Source organism: Terrapene carolina, unplaced genomic scaffold (assembly GCF_002925995.2).
Source record: "Terrapene carolina triunguis isolate 2854851 unplaced genomic scaffold, T_m_triunguis-2.0 Scaffold68, whole genome shotgun sequence".
NCBI lineage: Eukaryota > Metazoa > Chordata > Testudines > Emydidae > Terrapene > Terrapene triunguis.
In genome coordinates this window covers 52,207,625-52,230,498 of record NW_020664419.1, presented here as the reverse complement: position 1 = coordinate 52,230,498, position 22,874 = coordinate 52,207,625, and the positions used below count along the sequence as shown (strand labels likewise).

General features: G+C 37.1%; 1 protein-coding gene across 2 annotated transcripts in view; it reads left to right on the top strand.

Moving 5' to 3' along the window:
* Positions 1-482: 482 nt before the first annotated feature.
* RPAP3 (RNA polymerase II associated protein 3) overlaps positions 483-22,874 on the top strand; it is a 31,036-nt gene continuing 8,644 nt past the window's right edge. The window contains exons 1-12 of one of the 2 annotated variants that reach the window (XM_029910871.1): positions 483-637; positions 2,377-2,517; positions 5,327-5,449; positions 9,558-9,685; positions 10,908-11,029; positions 11,473-11,543; positions 12,913-13,047; positions 14,377-14,504; positions 15,762-15,883; positions 18,662-18,732; positions 18,860-18,976; positions 20,906-21,117. In XM_029910871.1, coding sequence (XP_029766731.1) covers positions 485-637; positions 2,377-2,517; positions 5,327-5,449; positions 9,558-9,685; positions 10,908-11,029; positions 11,473-11,543; positions 12,913-13,047; positions 14,377-14,504; positions 15,762-15,883; positions 18,662-18,732; positions 18,860-18,976; positions 20,906-21,117 — 1,523 coding nt within the window. In that variant the 5' untranslated portion in view covers positions 483-484. The other variant, XM_026648769.2, reaches the window with a different exon arrangement.

Genomic DNA, 22,874 nt, shown 5'->3' with positions numbered 1-22,874 from the left:
TCTGCCCATACACAGACACGAGGTAGCATCTATAGAATGAGTACATTTTATAGCTGCAGATTTTTTGTTAAATGTTAACTTTAAAAAGCCAATTTCCTTGTTTTTTCACACAAGATGGTGTGACTACAATGTTTTGAAAAATTATTGAAGACACATTTCCTTTAATACAAGATCACATAGTTTACTCCTTAAAGAGGCAATACACCTTATTCACAATAATGAAAAACATGACTTGTTTCTTTCTTTTGAAATGTTGCGGTATGTCAGAAAAGTTATAACTTTTTTTCATTTTAATAACTTGTTCTCTTCTCGTCTCCTTACTTTTTCTCACAATGTCTTTGCTCATACTGGTGGGAAGATTCAGTCATGCATGCAAAGTAGTTCGGTCGATTTTTTTTTTCTCATTTTACTGAAACTAGTTTTCTTCAGTAAATGCTTTTGATTCTCATTAAAACCTATTTTCCCCCAAATTCAACAGGTAACAATGACTTCACCAAATAAAGCACTAGAGCTACAGCTGCAAATGAAGCAAAATGCTGAAGAGCTGCATGATTTTGTGAGAGAATTAGAAAGCTGGGAAAAAGATATTAAGCAGATGGATTCTGATTTGAGGAAACAGAGTGGTGCCCCAGAAGAGGTAAATTCAAGAGTCCAATCTCAATATTAACACAGCTATTAATAAAAAGTGGTGGTATTTGTTTAATAATTTATCATTTAGTTTTGTTTTTCTTTGCACAGATTAATATTCAAAGTGATTCTCATTTTAATTGTCTAGGGACACATTATTGCTGCTCCTCAAGGATATTTCATAAAGACTAAGGATCAGTATCTCCTAACCCTCCCCCCTTTCTTTTCTTTCTCTCTCTCTTTTTTACCAGCAGCATGTATGATCAAAGTACATGCAATGCTACCCTGCTATATGTTTAAAGTATTTCTTTATGCTGGGCCAAATCCTCTTTGATGTACTCTTCTGAGAAGTCCTGTTGGTATCACAGGGCTCCCTGCATAAGTAAGGCAAATAGGATTTGGCCCTCTGCAAGTAAACTGATGCTTCAGTATAAAACTGTAAAAATTTAACAACCACTAACGTGTGGAGGTATATGGTTTATTTCTATGCAGAGTAACTTTGTGTGGCATCCTAGCTCCATTGAAATAAATGGCATAACTCCCACTGATGTCAGTGAGGACAGAGTTTCACCCTCTGCAGTCACGTGGATAATTAATATTGGTATGAAACGCACCACTGGCTTTTAAAATGTTTTATGTTTCAGAGGAAAGAGAACACATGGAGATTTACAGAATCAGCACATTTCCCAGTCAAACATGCATATTACCATTTTTTTGCTCCTCTTTCCTTTTTATCCAAAATATTATACATCTATTTATGTCTGAAATTCAAATCCAAAAATGAACTGAATCTTGTTTTACATAGTCACAAAGAGGTTCCACCATGGTAAACATCTTAATGTGTGTATTTTTGAAATTGCATTTTAACACATCCTATTAGATTTATATTATCCATAAGGAAAATCTTTGTCAGCTTCTGGAGCAGCATCAGCATGAACATTATTTGAGTGGAGCTGCAAAGCTGGGTGACAAACAGTTTTCTTCAAAATGTTTTGGATTCAGGGAAACCTAATCTAAAACTAAACTTGAGTCTATCTTACTTCAGAATTGTGACAGTGTAAAGTCTTTCATTTACATTTATTTACAAAGATTTTCATTTTTCAAAATACTTTGAGTATTAAAGTTTACAGATTCTCTTAGAACCGGAGCCACATGTGGCTCTTCAGAAGTTAATATGCGGCTCCTAGTATAGGCACCGACTCCGGGGCTGGAGCTACAGGTGCCAACTTTCCCAATGTGCTGGGGGGTGGTCACTGCTCAACCCCTGGCCCTGCCCCCACTCCACCCCTTCCCTCCCCTGAGCCTGTTATGCCCTTGCTTCTCCCACTCTTCCCCCCGCCCCCCGCCTCCTGCACGCCAGGAAACAGCTGATCGGGAGGGAGGGGGAGGCGCTGTTCGGTGGGGCTGCTGGAGGTGCTGGGAGTGCGAGGGGGAGGAAGCTGATGCGGGAGCTGCTGACGTATTACTGTGGCTCTTTGGCAATGTACATTGATGTATTCTGTCTCCTTCTCCGGCTCAGGTTGGCCACCCCTGTCTTAGAAGATAAAGCCAGTCATGTGTTGCTAGTATCAAAAGCTGTACCACCTTAAATCTGCCTTCAGCTTTAAGACATGCAGTTTTCAATCATTCTTTGTTTTTAAAAAAAAGTATTTTACTTTAAACATTATCCTGTCTTATCTGAAAAAAAATCTCATAACTATTTCTCTGTTAAGTTAAAACTACACTGAAATAACTGTTTGTTCTACCTAGAATTTACCACCAATTCGAAATGAGGCATATAGGAAAAAAAAGAAGAGCAAAGCTAAAGTACCTTCTAAGAAAACCACTGAGGAAAACAAAAAAAACAAGATAAAATCTTATGACTATGAAGCATGGGGAAAGCTTGATGTGGTACGTTATTCCAGGCATATGGTATACTTATCTCCTGTGTCATACCTAATTGATGCTATTGCTTAATATTATATTGCATTAGTGCCTAGAGGCCTGCTAAGTTGGTTCCCAGTTGTACTAGGTATTGTAAAAGCAGAAAATAACACTCCTTCCCCCAAATAGCTTACATTTTGGTCCTTGAAAAGATGTGAAATAGGATATTATAATTTATTTAAAATACATTAGGTGTGAATTATTCCACAGTGGTTACGCCCTGCTCTGGCTCATATGATGAATTTTTGTCTTTAAGAAAAAATGGTTTTAAAAATAGTGTTTTATTTTAAATGTAAAATAATTCTACAAGAAGTGGCTCAGAATAGGAGAAGAGCGTGTGAGGTAAATATTTAACATATATGTTGTAACTTTTTATGGAAGTATTGGTTAAAGCTGGTGTACATATACACCTCTACCTCGATATAATGCTGTCCTCGGGAGCCAAAAAATCTTACCGTGTTATAGGTGAAACTGCGTTATATTGAACTTGCTTTGACCCACCGGAGTGCGCAGCCCCGCCCCCCCAGAGCACTGTTTTACCGTGTTATATCCAAATTCATGTTATATCGGGTCGCATTATATCGAGGTAGAGGTGTATTTTTAAAACATTTTTGGCATCTCAGTTTATTACTACACCTCTACCCCAATATAACGCGACCCAATATAACAGAATTCGGATATAATGCGGTAAAGCAGCGCTCCAGGGGGGCGGAGCTGCGCACTCCGTCGTATCAAAGCAAGTTCGATATAACGCGGTAAGATTTTTTGGCTCCCGAGGACAGCGTTATATCGGGGTAGAGGTGTAGTATGTGTGAATAAGCTTTGTGATTAATATGTTTTTAAAACAAAATATTCGGAAAATAGTTTCTTGAAGTACCTGCCAAACCCTGAGTTCATGAGCTCATGCTGCTTGTGCTGCTATTGACATTGTAAGCATCCAGACCAATGCAAGAAGTGTATTGAATTAAGCTGTTGTGTAAAGGCTGAATACGTTCTGTTAATTATTTGGAATCAAACAAATTTAACCTGTGAAAGTTTTGGAGCTGAAGTCTTACTACTGTAGTGTCTCTTAACTAGGTTCCTGAAGTGAATGCAGCATGGTGTTTAAAAGGAATGGAAACCTTCAGGATACCAATAGGATGATGCCTCTTATGAATTTTAGTCTCAGGTTTCTCATTGGATATGTCTGACTAATGCTACACAGTTAGGTTTACCCAAGAAGGTAACAGCTTACAGAAGCTGGAGATTTGAGGATGGCTATTTAAAAAATTGTAATCAAAGTTAATTTTTAAAAATGTTTCTGTAGCTTTGAGGTAGATAATGCTATGTTTCAAAAATACACCTCTACCCCGATATAACACAAATTCGGATATAACGCGGTAAAGCAGTGCTCAGGGGGGAAGAGCGCACTCCGGTGGATCAAAGCAAGTTCAATATAACGCGGTTTCACCTATAACGCGGTAAGATTTTTTGGCTCCCGAGGACAGCGTTATATCGAGGTAGAGGTGTAACAGATTAACTGTCTTATGATGGGAGTCCAGTATTTAAGGTCTTTTAAAACTTTAATCTGATCTAAAAAATAAAATACTCAGTAGAATAAGTATTAAGATACTAAGCTCATCCCACTTTTATTTACATTCAGAAAAGGGTAGAATCTGTGAGGTTTAGCATGTTATCAGCGATTAAAATGTTTGAATAAGCATTGGGCGTGGGGTGGATTTTTGGGATGACAAATATTTCCCTGTAAGAGTGAACTTTTTCTTTGCTGTGTGGTGGATTTAGCATGGCTGTACATATACTAAATTAGACATGGTAAGTGCAGAGAGACATCTTGTTTGTATATTAATAAATTTTTCCAAGTACAAAATTGTAAACTGAGATTCACTAAAACTAAGTGCAGTGAATACACTGAAATACTGTGAAACAAATCACGATTTCATAATCAAAACTGAGTGTGAAAGCTTTTCATTTAATTATGACTTATTGTGCCACTTACAAATTTAAAAATGATCATGAAAAACCTATACCACTGTCAATTTAAATGTTACAGTTTGGATTACGGATTACAAATTGAGTGGTCTCCAAACATGTATTGCAAGCCCAGCTGCAAAAATCTGTGCAATTCATTAAGGCCTGAATTCAGAAAAGCACTAAAGCATGTGCTTAAATGTTTTCTTGAGTAGAGAAACCTGAATAGGAATCTAAAATCCCTGATGTAGAACGGACATTCAGGTAGTTCAGGGTTTTTTGTGAACTTCGTGGAGTATGGCTATGTTCTAGTCACAGAAAATAATTCTGTATTTCAAACATTTATGGTGTATATTTTCAAATTTATGCAATTTTATACTGCATGCACAGCTGTTACTAAGCACCATCCATAGCACCATTATCAGTGTTTAAATATCTGTAATAACAGTTAGCATTTTACAAGAACCCAAGTAGAATAACTTAGTTTTATTATTTTTTAGTGTGTGTGTCAGGAAGTTGTTTTATTACCTTTGTCAATATTTCAAAATCAGCTTACAAAATTATAAGTCATACATTCTTAGGCCTCAATGCTGTATAGAGATCTGCACAAGTGAACCCCCGTGGCTGAGCAACATCGCAACCTTAGTTAAATAAAGACAAAAAGTACTATCAGTAGTATTTGTAATAATTGACAGATGTATTTTTAAAAATCCTATGTCTAGTTTGTCTTTTGATATCTAGTTATAATTTGTATAGAGTCATGGAATATAATGAACATTATATACGTGAATTTATTTTATGTTTTTAGGACAAAATACTTGAAGAACTTGACAAAGAAGATAGTACCCATGATTCCTTATCTCCAGAATCGGACTCTGAAGAAGATGGAATTCATATAGATGCAGAAAAAGCTCTTGCTGAGAAAGAAAAGGTTATTGCAGCATTAAATGACCATTTAAAAAAAAAAAAAGTGACCGAGACATTTGAACTTTGGCTGCTTCTTCAAGTCATTGTCCACATGGATTCCACTTCTGGTGAGCATGTGCCCAATAACAGATTCTTTTAGACAGCAGTGTCCGTTGGGACCATGACCATGCCCCACATACACTTGAACTGCACCACCCTCTCCACACTCATACTCCCTTTCGGAAAGGACATAAAGGGAGCAATGGGCCCAGTTATCCCTCACTTCTTTCTTACTGCTCCTGACAACAAGAGAGAACGCTTGCAGTGTCCGCATACTCTGTGCACTAACCTGTTAGTTGTCAGGATAATTAGAATTGTTAGTGTAGTTAGTCAATAGTTACTTTGTTACACCCATTTGGCTAAAAAAAAATTAGATTAGATTTGGAGTTTACCTGGTACTTAGTTGATATGGCTAAAACTAAATCCCTGGGATTTAAAACTTGTCCTTCTTGAGAGGCTGCTATGTTGTTTAATGGTGGATGGTCTTGGTGTTTCTTCTGCCTTGGTGAGGGACAGAATCCTGATAAGTGTTCAGTCTGTTCCTTTTCCAAGAGGATGCACAAAGCCACCGAGGCCCATCTTAAGCTCTACTTTTAGAGCACTAATGAGGGCCTCTTCAGAGCCCGAGGCTAAAAAGTCCTGCTTCCTCAGTCTATTTGAATGAGCACCCTACTGAGCTGTGGCCCTACACCAAGCTCCTAGGCACTTTCTTAATCTAAGACTACTGCATCTGGCAGGACAAACAAGAACTCCTCTACCCAGTCATTGTCTGAAAGTGATTGGAAGCAGCGCCGCTCCACAAACATGGTCACCCATCATGGTGCCCAATAAAAACAGACAAAAGACCTACCGTGACTCGAGCCAATGCCCCTTAGCCAAAAGGCAGTTGGTAACTGAGACTGGGTCCCTCTGATGCCTTGGTACAGTTAGTCGCCAGGAACTTATGGCACCATCTGAAACCACGGTCTTCATTTCCCTCAGTACTGCCATTGGAACTGCCAGCCTTGAGCCTCAGTGCCCATGACTCAGACTTCACCTCCGCAGTGCAGATGTTTCCAGCACTGACTTTTTAGGTACCCATTCGTCTTATGGTCACCAGACTACTGAAGTCACCCCAGCTATCTGCATCATTTAGCAGAGGTGCTTCTGCCTCACTGCCAACTTCTGATGTGGCCATGGTAGTGATGAACTCACCTGTTAAATCCTGTCACTTGGTTGTGGGAGGACCCTAGGACACCTGACAAGATTGCTTCCTTTAATGGGGGAGCTATTCATTTTCTTCCTGCCCTTTAGAGCATAGCAGGAAGATATCTCCACATACACCTCACTCTGCCTTGTATAAATCTTACTGGCCAGATAGATTCCAGAGAGTGCCATTATAGGCACAGACATCAGGAAACTTGAGGAGAACATTCTTTGTGGCTTCACCCCCATGGCCTCCACCCCTGTGTCATCCCAGGACACCTTGTGCTGCCCTTACCTTTACTCTTCCCCTGCTCTGTAGTTATATCTCCTACAAGACACCGTAGATTTACTCAGCAGGTCTTAGTACAGTCTCATAGTCTGCAACAACAAGACCATGACAATGAAGAATAGCAGCTGAAGATGGAAGAACACTTATTCCCAACAGCAATTCCTTCTATTCACCAGATGAGGCAATCACTTCTGTTCTTAGCTAGACAGATGATTTCAGGACCTTCTGAGAGCTTTTAAGACACACAGCAGATATGTTAGAAATTCCCGTAGAGGTAGTATAGGAAAAGCCACACAAATTACACGCATGCGTCTGACGAAGTGGGTATTCAGCCACAAAAGCTTATGCTCCAATACATCTGTTAGTCTGTAAGGTGCCACAGGACTCTTTGTTGCTTTTTACAGATCCAGACTAACACGGCTACCCCTCTGATACTTGACACAAATTACTAGGTATCCTGCACTCTTTCATGCCTTCAAGTAGCCTTACCATGCGTGTTAATGGAGGCTTGTTAGAATAGCTAAGATCTTGTGGCAGACCCCAGCACCAATGGCACCGACTTCGAAAAAAGCCGACAAGCAATATCAGGTTTCCTCTGAGGGATCGTTGAGCCCATTCTGTCTTTGATGTCCTTGGGTGGGTGGGGACATCACAAAGGTATCTAAGGCATATATGTGGCCCCAATGGATGCGGCTGAAAGGATCTGATCTCACATGCATGGGACACATGCACACCAGAAGCAGAATCTGGGTGGACAACACAGCTCAAAAAACCTCAGTTACTGTAGGTTAAGTAACCATTCTTTTTTCTCTCCCCTCCAATTTCAGCTAGAATGTATGATATCTTCATTTTGCCAAAGGTCCATGATTCATTATATTCTTCTGAGTGAGAAGATTCCCTCCTGATCTTCGCACACCATTTAAGTCAACTTTCTGCTTGTTAAAGGGGATAGGTTGTTGAGACTGAGCTTCCCTATCTTAAATATAGCACAGCCCTGGAAATACTGTTGTCTTCCCTTCCTCCACCACCTTGCCAGTATTCCTCATCCTGGACCTAAAGTAGCTAAATCTAGGAGTGAGAGTAGTTCAGTCTTTGTCCATAGGTCTCAACCTTGGTCTTTCTGTTGACTTCGAAGAAGGGTGCCAATTCTGATGGGAGTTTTTTGGTTTTTTTTGTTTTTTTGTTTTTGTTTTTCATTTGACTATCTGTTCATCAGGATTTGAGGTGGGAACACCAACTCACTATATATGACTGTGCAGAACTCAGATGGTACAGTACTAATTCTTTGTCACTATCAACCTTGGCTGGACTTGAAAGTCTTCATATCCTGTTGTCAGTCTCCTGACCTTTCCATTTCTTTTATGAAGTATACGTTTTTGATTCACTCTCTCAATTCTGAGCTTCCAGCTTACCTGTATGAGTCTGTTGCCTTGTACAGCAGCTGATCACTGGGCTCATTATGTAGCTTGCAGAATTGGTAATCTTGTGAGGCAGCAGCAGGCTGTTAAGAGTAAGAACGTGTGATGCGTATGTCATCCTCCTTCCTAGAGATTGTGTTCCCACAACTGTCCTAGATCCAACCATCTGAGGGGGAAGAAAAAAAAAAAGGGTTTCCATTACTTCTGAATTTCTCTTGTACGCTGTCCTGTATTATCTTAGTCGCTCTCATTTATGAGTTAACCTTATGATCACTGTTTTTATTTGTGGGACACTTTGTTCTTCCATTATAGATTGAGACAGTTCATCTTGACTGATGGGCTGGACAAATATTCCTCACAAGATTTTATATTGGCTTCTTTCCCATACTACTATTATTTTTCTAGCAGATTTTGTTTTAAGATGCTATGTAAATTATTATTGGAATAATATTAGCAGAAAACAGATTAATGTAGAAAATATACACAACTCTCAGGGTGCATCTCAATTCAAATTGGTGTCAATTGTGTCTTAAATGTTCCTTTAAAATCTAACCCAGACTGACTTTTCTGAATGCCAATAGAAAGCTGCTTCCATAACTGTGGAAACAATGCCAAAACAATAAGTTCTTTTTTCCCATCCCTTCTCCAAATATCTCCAAATTATACTTGGGCAAGCCAATATTCTGGCCTCAGAATAACTTGTAACATAAAAGGAAAATACAAAATGTACTATGGCATGATGTCATAAACCTTCTTGGAAAGCTAAAATACTGTGATATTTGGTTGGATTTTCATTGGCAACATATGAGGAGATTTTAATAATTATGGAAATTCAAACAGCAGTGGTCTGTATTAAGTTGAGTCTTTTAACAAGCTGGATGACCTTGAAATAATAGAGTATGACAAAGTAAACCATCTTTATTACAGGGATAATAAAAATTGACTGTAGGAAGGTGAGAAACATTTTAGAAATGTTTTGTAAGTAACAGACTAATGATAGCAATGTTTGGAGACTTTAAACTGGAATGTTTAACCCAACGTATAAAATGTTTGTTCTCTTTGCACCACAAAATTAAGAGACTGAACTGAAATGAGTACAAAATGTTTATTTAGCAAAAGACTGTACTGTGACAAATTGACAACAAGCTGCCTTTTTTGTTTTGTTTTGTTTTTATAAACAGGGCAATATGTACTTTCAACAGGGAAAGTATGATGAAGCAATAAAATGTTACACAAAGGGGATGAATGCTGATCCATACAATCCAGTCCTCCCCACAAACAGAGCATCTGCTTTCTTTAGAATGAAAAAGTAAGACTTGTTATCAAATTTTTTCTTTGGAATACTATTTTGCTTTGAATTGTAGTCATAAATATATTGTTTGTCATGCAAAGATCCACAGGTCTGTTTATGTGCATTTTCAGCCTGCTTGCAGCTTTGGAGGTAGAATTTGATTTGCCAGGGTGGAAAGTGTCTTTCTGAAGTTATCAGTTTCAATCTGCCTCCACAGCTTCAGACTGAAATCCCAACCTCCCTGTTGTAGAATATTTGAGTAAAGATACTCTTTTTTTTTTGCCCTCTAAAATAGCCCCAAATTTTCACAGTGCTTCCAGGGCTTCCCATTTTTGGCAGAGGGACTGTGGTGTCTAGAGACCCTGCACACCTATTATATTGGAGTGCATCGTAACAAAGAAAAGGAAAAAATATTTGTCTCTTAGGGATCGTCTACACAAACACTTAGATTGCAGCAAGCTGGGGTGTAACTAGCCTGCCGCACACTGTGGACCCTGCTGCTGCACATTAGAAGTTTCCTAGTGTGCTTTAATCTACCCTGTTTGGGAGTAGATTAAAGCACACATGGGAATTTCTAGTATGTGGCAGCATACACACAAAGTTCCCTAGCGCACTTCAGTCTGTTCCGATTTCAAAGCGGGCTAGGTTAAAGCTCACTAGGGAACTTTTAGTGCGCAGCTGCAGTGTCCGCATGGGCACTTAGTGCACAACAGTTTAGTATGGGGTTGATTTACATCCCAGCTTGTTGTGAACTAAGTGTTCATGTATACAAGCCCTTACTGCTCCCTTTATCAGGTACCTCAACTGAGATCTAAACCTCATTTCTGGGCATGATCCAGGCCTTTTATTGGGAATTCAGTCTTTATTGGGCAGCAGGTATTGCTCTAGCCTCCTTCAGATGTCAGGAAAAGTCCCAGGTGGCCCTGGGGCAGAGAGAGTAAGCTGTTTGTTTTTTGCCTTTTTACTCCCAAAGGGGATTACCATCAGAATAGTGCTGAAAATACTTTGAGGAAGAGTACACCTAAAATTGTCAGAGTTCATGTCAACAACTAATGCTGAATACCGCCTCTACGCATCGTCTTTATCTAGAGAATTAATGTCACTGAAACCCCCCAAAATGGACTCTCTCTAATGTTCTGTCATACTTCGGATAAATCCTGTTAGCTTAATCTGGAGCCATACTTATGTTTCTCTTTAATCTAAATGTATTCAAAATAACTAATTTGCAGTATTGTTATAGGTTTTCTGTTGCTGAATCTGACTGCAATTTAGCACTTGCACTAAATAAGAATTATACAAAGGCTTATTCCAGGAGAGGAGCTGCTCGCTTTTCTTTGCAAAATCTTGAGGGGGCCAAAGAAGGTTAGTTTTTTTTTTTTATTATTTAAAACAATCCTTATTGTAAATGCAAACTCTTTTATACACTAAAGCTTCTTTTTGTAGATTTTTTGTTTGTTTGTTTTTATCCCTGTTGATCAAGAACTCTTGATTTCCATTTTCAAGAAGAAATCAAATGGGTGCCAGATCGAGTTTATCTGGCAAGTTGAAAAGGGATAGTAAGTCTAAGAAGAGTAGTTACAAGTAGTATATGAAATAATTGGATTTTAAATGGCTTAGAATAGTAAACTCTGTGTGACATCTTAAGCCAGCTAGCCAGTTGTTGTTTTTTTGTAGTACCACAAAATGACTTGATAGAAGCTGTCAGTTCACATTTTGGTACTAGTTAAATATGCTAGTTTCTAATTTCTCACCTGTAATGTTGTTATATAAAAATATGGAATTTTGATGTCCTATCTGCTGTTTAGATTATGAAAAGGTTTTAGAACTGGATCCAGATAACTTTGAAGCAAAAAATGAACTCCAGAAAATCGATCAGGTAAGAGAGATGAATCGTTGCTAACAGTTTAATAAACACCTTTTTTTATATTTAACTTGATTCATGATGCCAAGAAACTCTTTGTTAATTTTATATTTATGCTTTTAGTACATGGCATATTTTCCGTCAGGATTTTAAGAAAAATTTTAGTCTACTTCTTGCAAATTAATAAGCATTGACCAAAGAAATGGTAGCTCATTGGGGCCTACAGTGGACTAACCCATATAAATCTTGGTGAAAAAAAACAGTGGATACCAATATTCTGACCATGTCATGTTTCTAACCTGTTTTTGATTTCTCAAACGATTTTCATCCTCCCATCTGTTCTTTTGTTTTTGTTTTTATGTTTGTGATCAGTCTAGCACAAGTCACATAGTAGCACTGTATATAAGTGGAAGAACCTTACGTGTTCCGTTAGCTACAGAGTAATTCTGGCTGATCGTATGTTTGAGTGCGCTCTACTTATGCCTCAGACTAATTTTTGTAGTTGATACAAATTGGGAAGCGTGGTGAGTTGGGTGTAAGCATGGCAGGAGATCAAAAATCGATGTGGATTAAAATCTATGGTAGGTCCACCACGCAAGCAGTGTACTGAGAGAGAATGTTGATTTTAATTAGCTGTGGTAAATACAAGTTACTCAGAGTCCAAAAATAATACCCCTGTTATTTTGGAAGCATTTGAAAAAGTTACTTTTAAAACAAATCTTTGCCTTTTAAACATTGTAATGAACTCTAAAATGATTTGCCAGCTGGAGCTAATGTTGTACAGACAGTGCTGGGAATAAGCTACAAGCATTCTTCAGAAACTGGAACATCAGAATCAGAATTTTACTGCCATCTGCTAAATATTTTAACAAAAATCAAAGTTGTGCTTCACAGAGACGCTGTGATGGAAGCATGTGGTAGGTAGACACTTCAACACAATGAAGAGCTCTAGTCCCTTTTAAAGAGCTAGTCCCTTTAAATGTTTTTATTTCTAACAGTGAGAAATTGTATGCATCCAAGTTATAACAAAGTAGCTTTCTTAAAAATAAATAAAATGCTTTCCAAGATAGAGTTTTGATTAGACTACAAATTGTGATATATTCCAGTTGAAGAAAAGTGTGTGTGTGTGTAGACTTGTCTACATGGTGCCTTAGTCCACACCAGGAGGAGTGTAAATGCTAATGCGTGCCAGCATGTTGCACATTAAATGGCCTGTGTGGATCCTGCTGGCACACACTAAAAGATACCTACTCAACTTAGTGAGTGACATGTTAGTGCACATTAGAATTTATACTTCTGCCTGGTGTGAACAAAGCCACCATATAGACAAGCAGTGTGTGAGAGAAAATGAGTTGAATAATATTGCTGATGCTATCTATCCCAGGCTCTAACATCAAAAGAAAATTCACAACAAAACGAAGCTGAAGAAGTTGGAGAGAAGCTTGAATTAACAGAAGAAGAAAAGAAGCAAATAGAAGAGCAGCAGCTCAAGCAGAAGGCTATTGCAGAGAAAGATTTGGTAAATCACATAACCTTTACACATGAGGGGAAAATGAACAAAATATTTACTCGAGATAAGTAATAGTATACTATAATTTTACTGTGCAAGCAACAGTGGTGCCAGGTTTATTTTTTTCAGAATAGCCATAATAACTAGAGATATAGACTTCTATAGTCAGGGGGAGAAATTGTGCATTGACAAAGCATTTTGCGATCTGAAGAAGATGAGTTAGAGGGCCTACCTAGAGAAAGAGGAACTCTTGGCTTTTCTTACAGCTAAGTCATAATAAACTATTGCTAAGGATTCCTTATGCTGAAATCAGTCTGCTTTTGTTTTTCCTCTGTGCTTATAAATTTCCTTCCTTCTCACTTATTTCTGCAACAGGTGGTACTATAGGTTACACTTGGATTATATGGAGCCATATAATCTTGAAGTAACTCCGTAAGCTTTTCTATAGCTGATGTCCTATAACTATCTGAAAAAAAATGCATCATAGATGTAGATTTCTACCGTAATGCAATAGAATGTTTTGCCATATGCATTATTTTTGATTCTAGATTTTATTTCTTCTAGTCTTCTTGCGAAGAGCAGGAATCTGACAAATAAACTGCACACCACCACCCTTATCTGAGCAGTGATTGAGTCCTTTTTTTTATAGGGCTGAATCAGTGGAATCTCCCATCGGACATGGGTTTTTAAAAAAAAATAAGTTTATACTCTTTTTAAAGAACTTTCTATATGAAATGTAGTAATGTAAATGTAGTAAAACATTTTTTTTTAAATTTGCAACTTAGAATAGTATCACTACATCACTTATTTTTCATTTTTATTTATATTTATATAAAAAACTATTATTTTAGTGTGTGTGTGTGTGAGTGTATTCTATTAAATATAATCATCTCATCCCATGGCGCTGGTCTGTTGTGAGAAATTAATTTTGTGAAGAATATTTGAGTAGTGGTAAGGTTAAAAAGTTAATCCATGTTTGACAGTTTTTCCAGTGTGTTATTCTATATATGAAAACTAAGTAGGCACCATGAATGTCAAATCTCTAATTTTTTGCATTGGTAGGCCAAATTGAAGATTTATTTCACCTACCACCCCTTATTCATTTGAACAGATAAAATTATCTCTCTAAAATTGCAATGGAATGTATTATTTATGTATCTGGCTACAAAATGTCTTCCATTTAATGTAGTAAAGTACTTCTCATTTCTAGCAAATTTTAAAGTGCATCACTTATTAATGTGACTCGCCTTATTAGTATTTTTTAAATGCTCACCAGTATATCTAATGTCTATCAGAACTTCCTTAATATTGCACAATTTTTCCATCCAAATATATCAGGGAAATGGATATTTCAAAGAGGGAAAATATGAAGCAGCAATTGAATGTTATACACGTGGTATAGCAGCAGATGGCACCAATGCACTTCTGCCAGCTAACAGAGCTATGGCCTATCTAAAGATTCAGAAGTAAGTGGTGTTGAGTGTATGCTTCTCTATTCTTTGTAAATTGGGAACAAAAAATGATACATCAGTTTCATTTAAATTCAAACTGTTACTGCCATTCATTCTACACTCTTCTCAGAATTCAGTATAAAATATATTCAAACAAATGTTCAGTTGTTCTTTTCAATGTCTCCTTTAATATATGCATATGTTATCTTGTGATTAATTTTTAATTAAAACATTTTGAAAGAGAAAAATAGGGTTAGGTTGAAACCACAATGAACCTTGAATTATTTTCTCACAATTTAACCAGTCCAATTTTTCTTACTTTTTAAAGTTCTGTGCAACTATACTCGCGTCTTCAAAGGACCCGGATCAATGCTGCTTGTGTATGACAAAAAGATAGAAAGTTGCTAGATGTCTCATATAGGATGGAAGAGAGCTAATTTAGCTAAAGAAATTGATTCAGATTTCAAACTTCTGAAGGAATGGTTATAAGCAGTCTATAAAAACAAATATTTTTTTAACCATACAAACTCTTTTCAGTAATGGACGTAGAAAGGTAGTTGGGTTTTTGTTGTTGTTTGCTGTTTGAGTAAACCAAGAAGTCCCAGTAACAATAGACACGCATACTTGTCTCTGTAATTGAATTTTACAGTCAAATGAGACAAAAGTTTCTACCATTTGTAAAGGCTCTTTCCATGTAGTATCTGTTCTTCTGTGTGGCTATCACAAAATTCAGGTACAGAACCAATATATTAAAGTATATCATATAAATGTTTTTAATAAGTCTGTTAGATTACGCTTATTTGGAAAAATATTGCTTTCTAAAAACTCTGTAGTTTGTTGTATAAAAAAAAAGTCTAGAAATAAACTAATATTGTAGACAGACTCTGACAAAAGCTGGGAATTTAGATCTGTGATGTGTCACTGGATGTAACAAAAACTAAGGCTAACATTTTCAAACCTAGGTGCATAAAATTAAACCCTTAGATTGATATTTAATCACTTAATAAAAGAGGACTGATTTTCAAAGGTGTACTGAGCTCCTGAACCTCCCATTGACTTAACGGGAGCTGGGGATGCTCAACACTTCTAAAAACTAGGCCACTTCTATTGGTGTCTAAATATGGATTTAAGGACTTAATTTTAGGCATCCGGATATTAAGCCTTTGGTCCAAATGTTTATACCTTGGAGAAACTATTTTTTTTTAATATTGGAAACTGTGTTTTCATTACATGATTAGTATAATAATCTTTTAAAATTTATTTTCTGCTGAGATATGAGGAGGCAGAAGCAGACTGCACACAAGCTGTATTACTAGATGTTTCCTATTCTAAAGCTTTTGCCAGAAGAGGGACTGCCAGAGCAGCACTAGGAAAACTAAAAGAAGCTATGCAAGGTGAGACTTTGTATGCAAGCAAATATTTGTGATGGGTTAGGTACCATATGTAGATTTATTTAGTCCTGATTCTTTAAACACCCAATAAGCAATTACACCAATTTATTGGCATTTCCAGTATATTGGGGCACAACTTCTAGGAAGACCACTTTTTTGGTACCATGAATGTCAAATCTCTAATTTTTTGCATTGGTAGGCCAAATTGAAGATTTATGTCACCTACCACCCCTTACTCATTTGAACAGATAAAATTATCTCTCTAAAGATTGCAATGGAATGTATTATTTAAAGAGTGTTGTAGAAGGATTCTAGGTTTGGATTCCTGCAAGAAATTAGGGCTCAACAGCATGGGATGTGAATATTGGGAGAGTGGGAGATATGAAGACTGATACCGTAGTGGTCATTAAACCAACCTAATTTTCAAGCTTCAGCATGTGTTTTTAGTATTATCTCTATCCAAAAACTACATTAAGATGGAGTCTAGTTTGAGAATAGTAATTTAGAGGAAAATACATCACAGGAATAGTGTAACTGTTCCAGAAACAAATATGATAAAACAAGGTAATTCAGAGTTAAGATTAAATTTAAAAGAAATCCAAACTTGTTAAAGGTATAGAAATGCAAAGTTAAGGCACCTGAACAACCTTAAGTCTCTGTACTGACACCATGCAATAACCACATAATTATAATTAAAGCATTTTAGTATTTATAGTTCCATTTTAGGTAAAAATAATTTTTTTTAAAGATACACTTTTTTTTTTTTTTTTTTTCCCCCTCAGCCCTGCTGCCTTGTGGTATCACTACAGGACAGAGTTATGGCTGTTTGGGTGCACTAATTATGCATTTGTAGTTCCTGTTTAAGTATAACATGCCAATCAATCTTAAATATGGAACTGTTACTGATGCTTTCATAATAAGTCTTATTTTAACATAAAATGTCTTTCCCACCTAGTTATACAAATTTTCTTATATTACATATTATTAGCTACTAGGAAATAGTCTAGCTTTATATTTTTCTAATTTAAATTCAAACAGTTAACTCACATGATTAACTCAAAAAAGTTAATCGTGATTAATCGCACTGGTAAACAATAGAATACCCACTGAAATTTTTTGGATGTTTTTCTACATTTTCAAATATATTCATTTCTGTTACAACATAGAATACAAAGTGTACAGTGCTCACTTTATATTATTATTTTTATTACAAATATTTGCACTGTAAAAATGATAAAATAAATAGTATTTTTCAATTCACATCATACAAGTACTGTAGTGCAATCTCTTTATCGTGAAAGTGTAACTTACAAATATAGATTTTTTTTGTTGTTGTTACATAGTTGCACTCAAAAACAAAACAATATAAAACTTTAGAACCTACAAGTCTACTCAGTCCTTCTCCTTGTTCAGCCAATCGCTAAGAGAAACAAGTTTGTTTACATTTACGGGAGATGCTGCTGCTCGCTTCTTATTTACAATATTACCTGAAGGTGAGAACAGGCATTCACATGGGCGTTTTTGTAGCCGGCATTGCAAGGTATTTACGTGCCAGATATACTAAACATTTGTATGCCCCTTCATGCTTCGTCTACCATTCCAGAGGACGTGCTTCCATGCTGATGATGCTAGTTTAAAAAAAAAAAAAAGTGTTCATTAAATTTGTGACTGAACTCCTTGGGGGAGAATTGTATGTCTCCTGTTCTGTTTTATCTGCATTCTGCCATATATTTAATGTTATAGCAGTCTTGGATGATGACCCACAACATGTTGTATTAAGAACATTTTAACAGTAGATTTGACAAAACACAAAGAAGGTACCAATGTGAGATTTATAAAAATAGTTACAGCACTCGACCGAAGGTTTAAGAATCTGAAGTGCCGTCTGCAATCTGAGAGGGATGAGGTGTGGAGCATGCTTTCAGAAGTCTTAAAAGAGCAACACTCCGATGCAGAAACTACAGAACCCAAACTACCAAAAAAGAAAATCAACCTTCTGCTGGTGGCATCTGACTCAGATGATGAATATGAACATGCGTTGGTCCGCTCTGCTTTGGTTCATTATCGAGCTGAACCCATCATCAGCATGGACACGTGTCCTCTGGAATGGTGGTTGAAGCATGAAGGGACATTTGAATCTTTAGCGCATCTGGCACGTAAATGTCTTGTGACGCCGGCTACAACAGTGCCATGCGAACGCCTGTTCTCATTTTCAGGTGACCTTGTAAGCAAGAAGCAGGCAGCATTATCTCCTGTAAACTTGTTTGTCTGAGCGATTGGCTGAAGTAGGACTCAGTGGACTTGTAAAACTTTAGAGCCTACGTTGTTTTATTTTTGAATGCAGTTATTTTTTTGTACATAATTCTACATTTGTAAGTTCAACTTGCATGATAAAGAGATTGCACTACAGTACTTGTATTAGGTGAATTGAAAAAAACTATTTCTTTTGTTTTTTACAGTGCAAATATTTATAATAAAAAATAAATAAATATAAAGTGAGCACTGTACACTTTGTATTCTGTGTTGTAATTGAAATCAATATATTAGAAAATGTAGAAAACATCTCAAAATATTGAAATAAATGGTAATCTATTATTGTTTAACAGCGCTATTACTTTTTTTTTAATCGCCTGACAGCCCTAATTTACTTGAAAATTAATTATTTTGGAGGCGGTTACCTTTGGGGGAAAACAGATAGTTTAATTAAAAAAAAGAAAAAGACCAGAAATACTTCAACTTGAAACTTATACATTTTTTTCTCATGTTTTTTTATTCACTTAGATTTTGAAACAGTTTTGAAGTTGGAACCTGGCAATAAACAAGCAATAAATGAACTAACCAAAATACAGAATGTATGTATGTTTGTGACAATATGTTGCAGTTTATTAACAGAATATTTCTGTGCTTAGATTATATGTATAAATGTAATGAATTTCATAACTAATCTTAATTTTAATTATCTGAACAATTATCTTTAAGGAATTAGTTGAGAAAGGGCTGTGGACTTACCAGGAATGTCCTGAACCATCTGCAGAAGAAACAGAAATACGAAACCTGGTGCAGCCCATTGATAAACCCTTACATCTTAGATCAACTGTAAGTGGGAGAGAATGGGGAAAACATCTTCAAAATATAGAGGGGCATGGAGGAAATAGTGGAGTTCAACATTTAACTCCTTTCTTACCTGTTGTGTTGTAAATGTAAACTGATATTTGGCATGCACGCTTTTAGTGTAAAAATGCCTTATTTAAATATATATTAAGATAATAAATGTAGTTTGCAGATACAGATTTCAGCATGTATTAGACTTGCATTATTCATACATTTTAATTCTTTTCTGTTTCTTATAAATATAAGGTAAATTCCCTGGGACACAGAGAGTATTTGCTGTATCTTGTACAGTGCAAAGCACGCTAATGTTTAAAAAATACATTTTCTCTTAATTTAATAAATAACTTCCAAACAGTTTTGTTTCTTGAGTCCATTAATTGTAATATAAACCAAAATTGGTAACAGGCTAAAGTTAGGTAGAAAATAATGTCCTTTTCTTTAAATTTTAAAAATAAGCATTGGATTAATTACATCCAGTTAAAAGATATTGTATAATACAAATGTAATAGAATATATCCTCTATAATGTTAAATTACACTTGGTTATATCAGCAGTAGCATTATTGACATGCTAATTTTCAGCTTAAAAGCTGCACTAACTGGAGATACTAAATATAGATTAATTTGTCCTTCATGGTTCTATTAATGTTAGACATTTACTGACACTTACAAATGTACTGTCCTACTCTGCTCCCTTTTCACTGATCTTGCAGTACAAAGAGAACAGAAACCACCTGTATCTCCCCAGTGGAGACCCTACACCTCTCCTGACATGGGGCAGGATGGGTTGTGTCCATAATGGATTGCACTCTGCCTATCCCAAGATGGAGGACTGTTCTTTGGAGATTGTTGCTAGCTAGCATAGCTGTTAGAGCAACTCACACTGTTCTAACCTAAGGTGGGGCTGGGCCGCAGCTGGGGCCTGGAAAGTCATAACTGGTTCCCTGATGGCCTCTTCACTGTGCTAAGCAGATCTCAGTCATGACAGAGAATCTGCCCCAGAATCTTTTGCATTCTTCTGTTCTTCCCTTTAAAGATTAATTGGCTGTTTGAACTTGAGTCACATTACTAATAATTGTATATAGCCTTGCAAATATGCATAACACACTCTGCTCCCAAAAGATTACATTCAGTGGATGGAATTCACCCTTCATTTGGGTGGCTGGTAAAAGACCCTGAGGTCCTGTGGAGGGCCTGTAATATGATGCCTGCAATTGTTGGAGATCAGGCAGGGATCAAAGTAATTATTAACAAAACAGGAACAAATAAAACAAATTATTTCAGTAACAATGGGTAGGTAAACTATGGAATTCAGTGCCTCAGGATGTCATTTAGTCAAATAGTATGGCTGGATTTTAAATGTGACCACAGACCCATTTGTAGTTATTTATATTTTATTTATATTGTAGTATATTTATATAGCAAAATAAAGCTAGTCAAATCTCATTGCTACATCTTTCTTTTGAAGTCAGGATACAAAATTTGATTGACTAATGGACTGACCAGATATCATAGATCCTAAATTGAAAGACTAAAGGGCCTCTCAAGAAGTATGGTTGTTGTTGTTGTTGTTGTTTTTTTAATCTTTTAGTTGTCTGGGAGAACAGAATATAGAAATGGAATGACTTTGAGGTGAGGATGCCCCATGATACAGACGAATAAAGTAAAATGGTAGCAGGGAAAAGGCCAAATGAGAGAGAATATTTTTCATTTTATGATGAGTTTTGAAGTCACATTATAATAAATATGTAAACACTGTATATTTTTATTGTAAAGTATCTGCACTGGACACCAGCGCACACTAACATGGTGACTCTGGGGTTCTAGTCCATTGTAAACAATAATCTTTTATTTGTAGTCTTTACAAAGAATAAAGTAGAGTATCCCACTAACCTTAAGTGTTTGTTCTATTTAGAAACCTTTGAGAAGAATATTCATTGAAGAAGTAGATGATGAGATGCAGAATATTGATGTGCCTAACACTACTACTCTAGTCAATAATTGGATTAATTCTACAAGCGTAGAAACAACAAAAAATCTAAGTCAAGATGACCTCTTAACCACATCTGATATTCCTAGAGCAAAACAGTTGAAAATAGAAGAAATCAGTGATATACCAGCCTTCCAGTGAGTATAATAAATTCTTTGGTGTTCTCGGATTTGATAAGCAAATGTGGGTGGGTATGTAATTCTTCTCAAATTATTATATGCTTGGAATATTGCACCAAAAAACCTTGCTTAAATGTAGTTGTAATTGAAATTTGAAAATGTAACTACTGTATTGTTTTTATTAAATAGTCTTGTAGCTGTATACACCTTGTTTGAAGATTTACTTTAGAAACACAGGTTCACAGAATGTATGTGTGTGAGAGAGGGAGAGAGACTTCTGAAACATAGAATCATAGAATATCAGGGTTGGAAGGAACCTCAGGAGGTCATCTAGTCCAACCCCCTGCTCAAAGCAGGACCAATCCCCAGACAGATTTTTACCCCAGTTCCCTAAATGGCCCCCTCAAGGATTGAACTCACAATCCTGGGTTTAGCATGCCAATTCTCAAACCACTGAGCTATTCCCCCCCCCCCCCCCCCCCCCCCCCCAACAAATATGAGTCTTTTAGATACAGGTAGACAAGTTGTTAACTTGGATTGTTTTTTGCTCAAGTATTCCAAATATCTGAGGAAAGTTATGTAATCTTGATGTAGAAAATATGCTACATTTCCTATGCACTACATCTTATCTCAATTATAGAAGGTCAGTTGGGAATTTTAGGGCAAATTCTCAGGAGTGCTAGAGGTTTGCTCTGCACACTCAGGGAGGGGAGGCAACAAAGATGGTATTAAAGCATTTTACCACCACTTCTCCAATTGTGGAGGCAGCCAGGAGCCTCGTGTCTGCTCTAAGCTCTGTTGACTGGTAAGAGCTCCCAAGGAGTCTGTGGCAGGGTCAGACTCCACAGCACCCCCTTGTGGCCCACCACAGCACTATTCACCAGGCCTCAGTTTTCTCCCAGGGAGTAGTCTTCATCAGCCTTACCCGGCAAGGTACTGGTAATGAATGTAAACAGTAATCCCAAGTGCAGCATAACAGAAGGGTTCTCCACCCTTCTTGGCCTACGCTCTCAGGTCTTTCCCACTCTCCACAGAGCACTGACTCTTAGGGTGCTTCCCTGCTTCCAGGGTCAGTCATAGGAGCCAGTCTCCTTCCTGAAACCCTCAGTCCACCAGGCTGTCTGTCTGGGAGCTACCCTTCTCCAGAGTCTACTAGAGGAATCAGCCCGCCTCCCCAAACCAAGCTCTTGCAACCCTTTGGGGTCATCCCGTAACCCTTTCTCAGCTGGGACTAATAATTAAACAGGACTATTTGCTCCCTAGCTGATCAGTATCAGCTGGAGGGAGAGGGTAGCTGACCTGTCTCGACTAGGCTGAGCCCAACTCCCCTTAAAACGCCAGCAAGCCTGTGACAGAGTCATTACATTTGCTGGAATCATCCCTGGGATGACTCCTAAAATGGGTGTGTGCTGGGCTGGGTGATGTAGAACCAATGGAGATAGCTCCCTACACCTAGGTGTTGGGAATCCTTGATTGGCTGTTTAAGCTAATTTCCCAGGCTCTTTGAACTGTCAGAGAATATTAATATGGTATTCCTCGCCTTTTTAACAAGTTTTTACTAACTGGAAAACTGTCTGGAAAAATTTAGTTCTTTTTTTCCTCCCCTGAACAGCTGAATGGATTCAGTTTGTAGTGTTTTTAGGGCAAAAGTACATTTTTACAGCCATGTTCTAACCTCTAAAAATATACTGATTGAAATGACAAATAAATTATAGGAGAACAAATGGCTGCACTGTAATCAGTGTTGAAAATGTTTTCACATTTGACATGCTTAT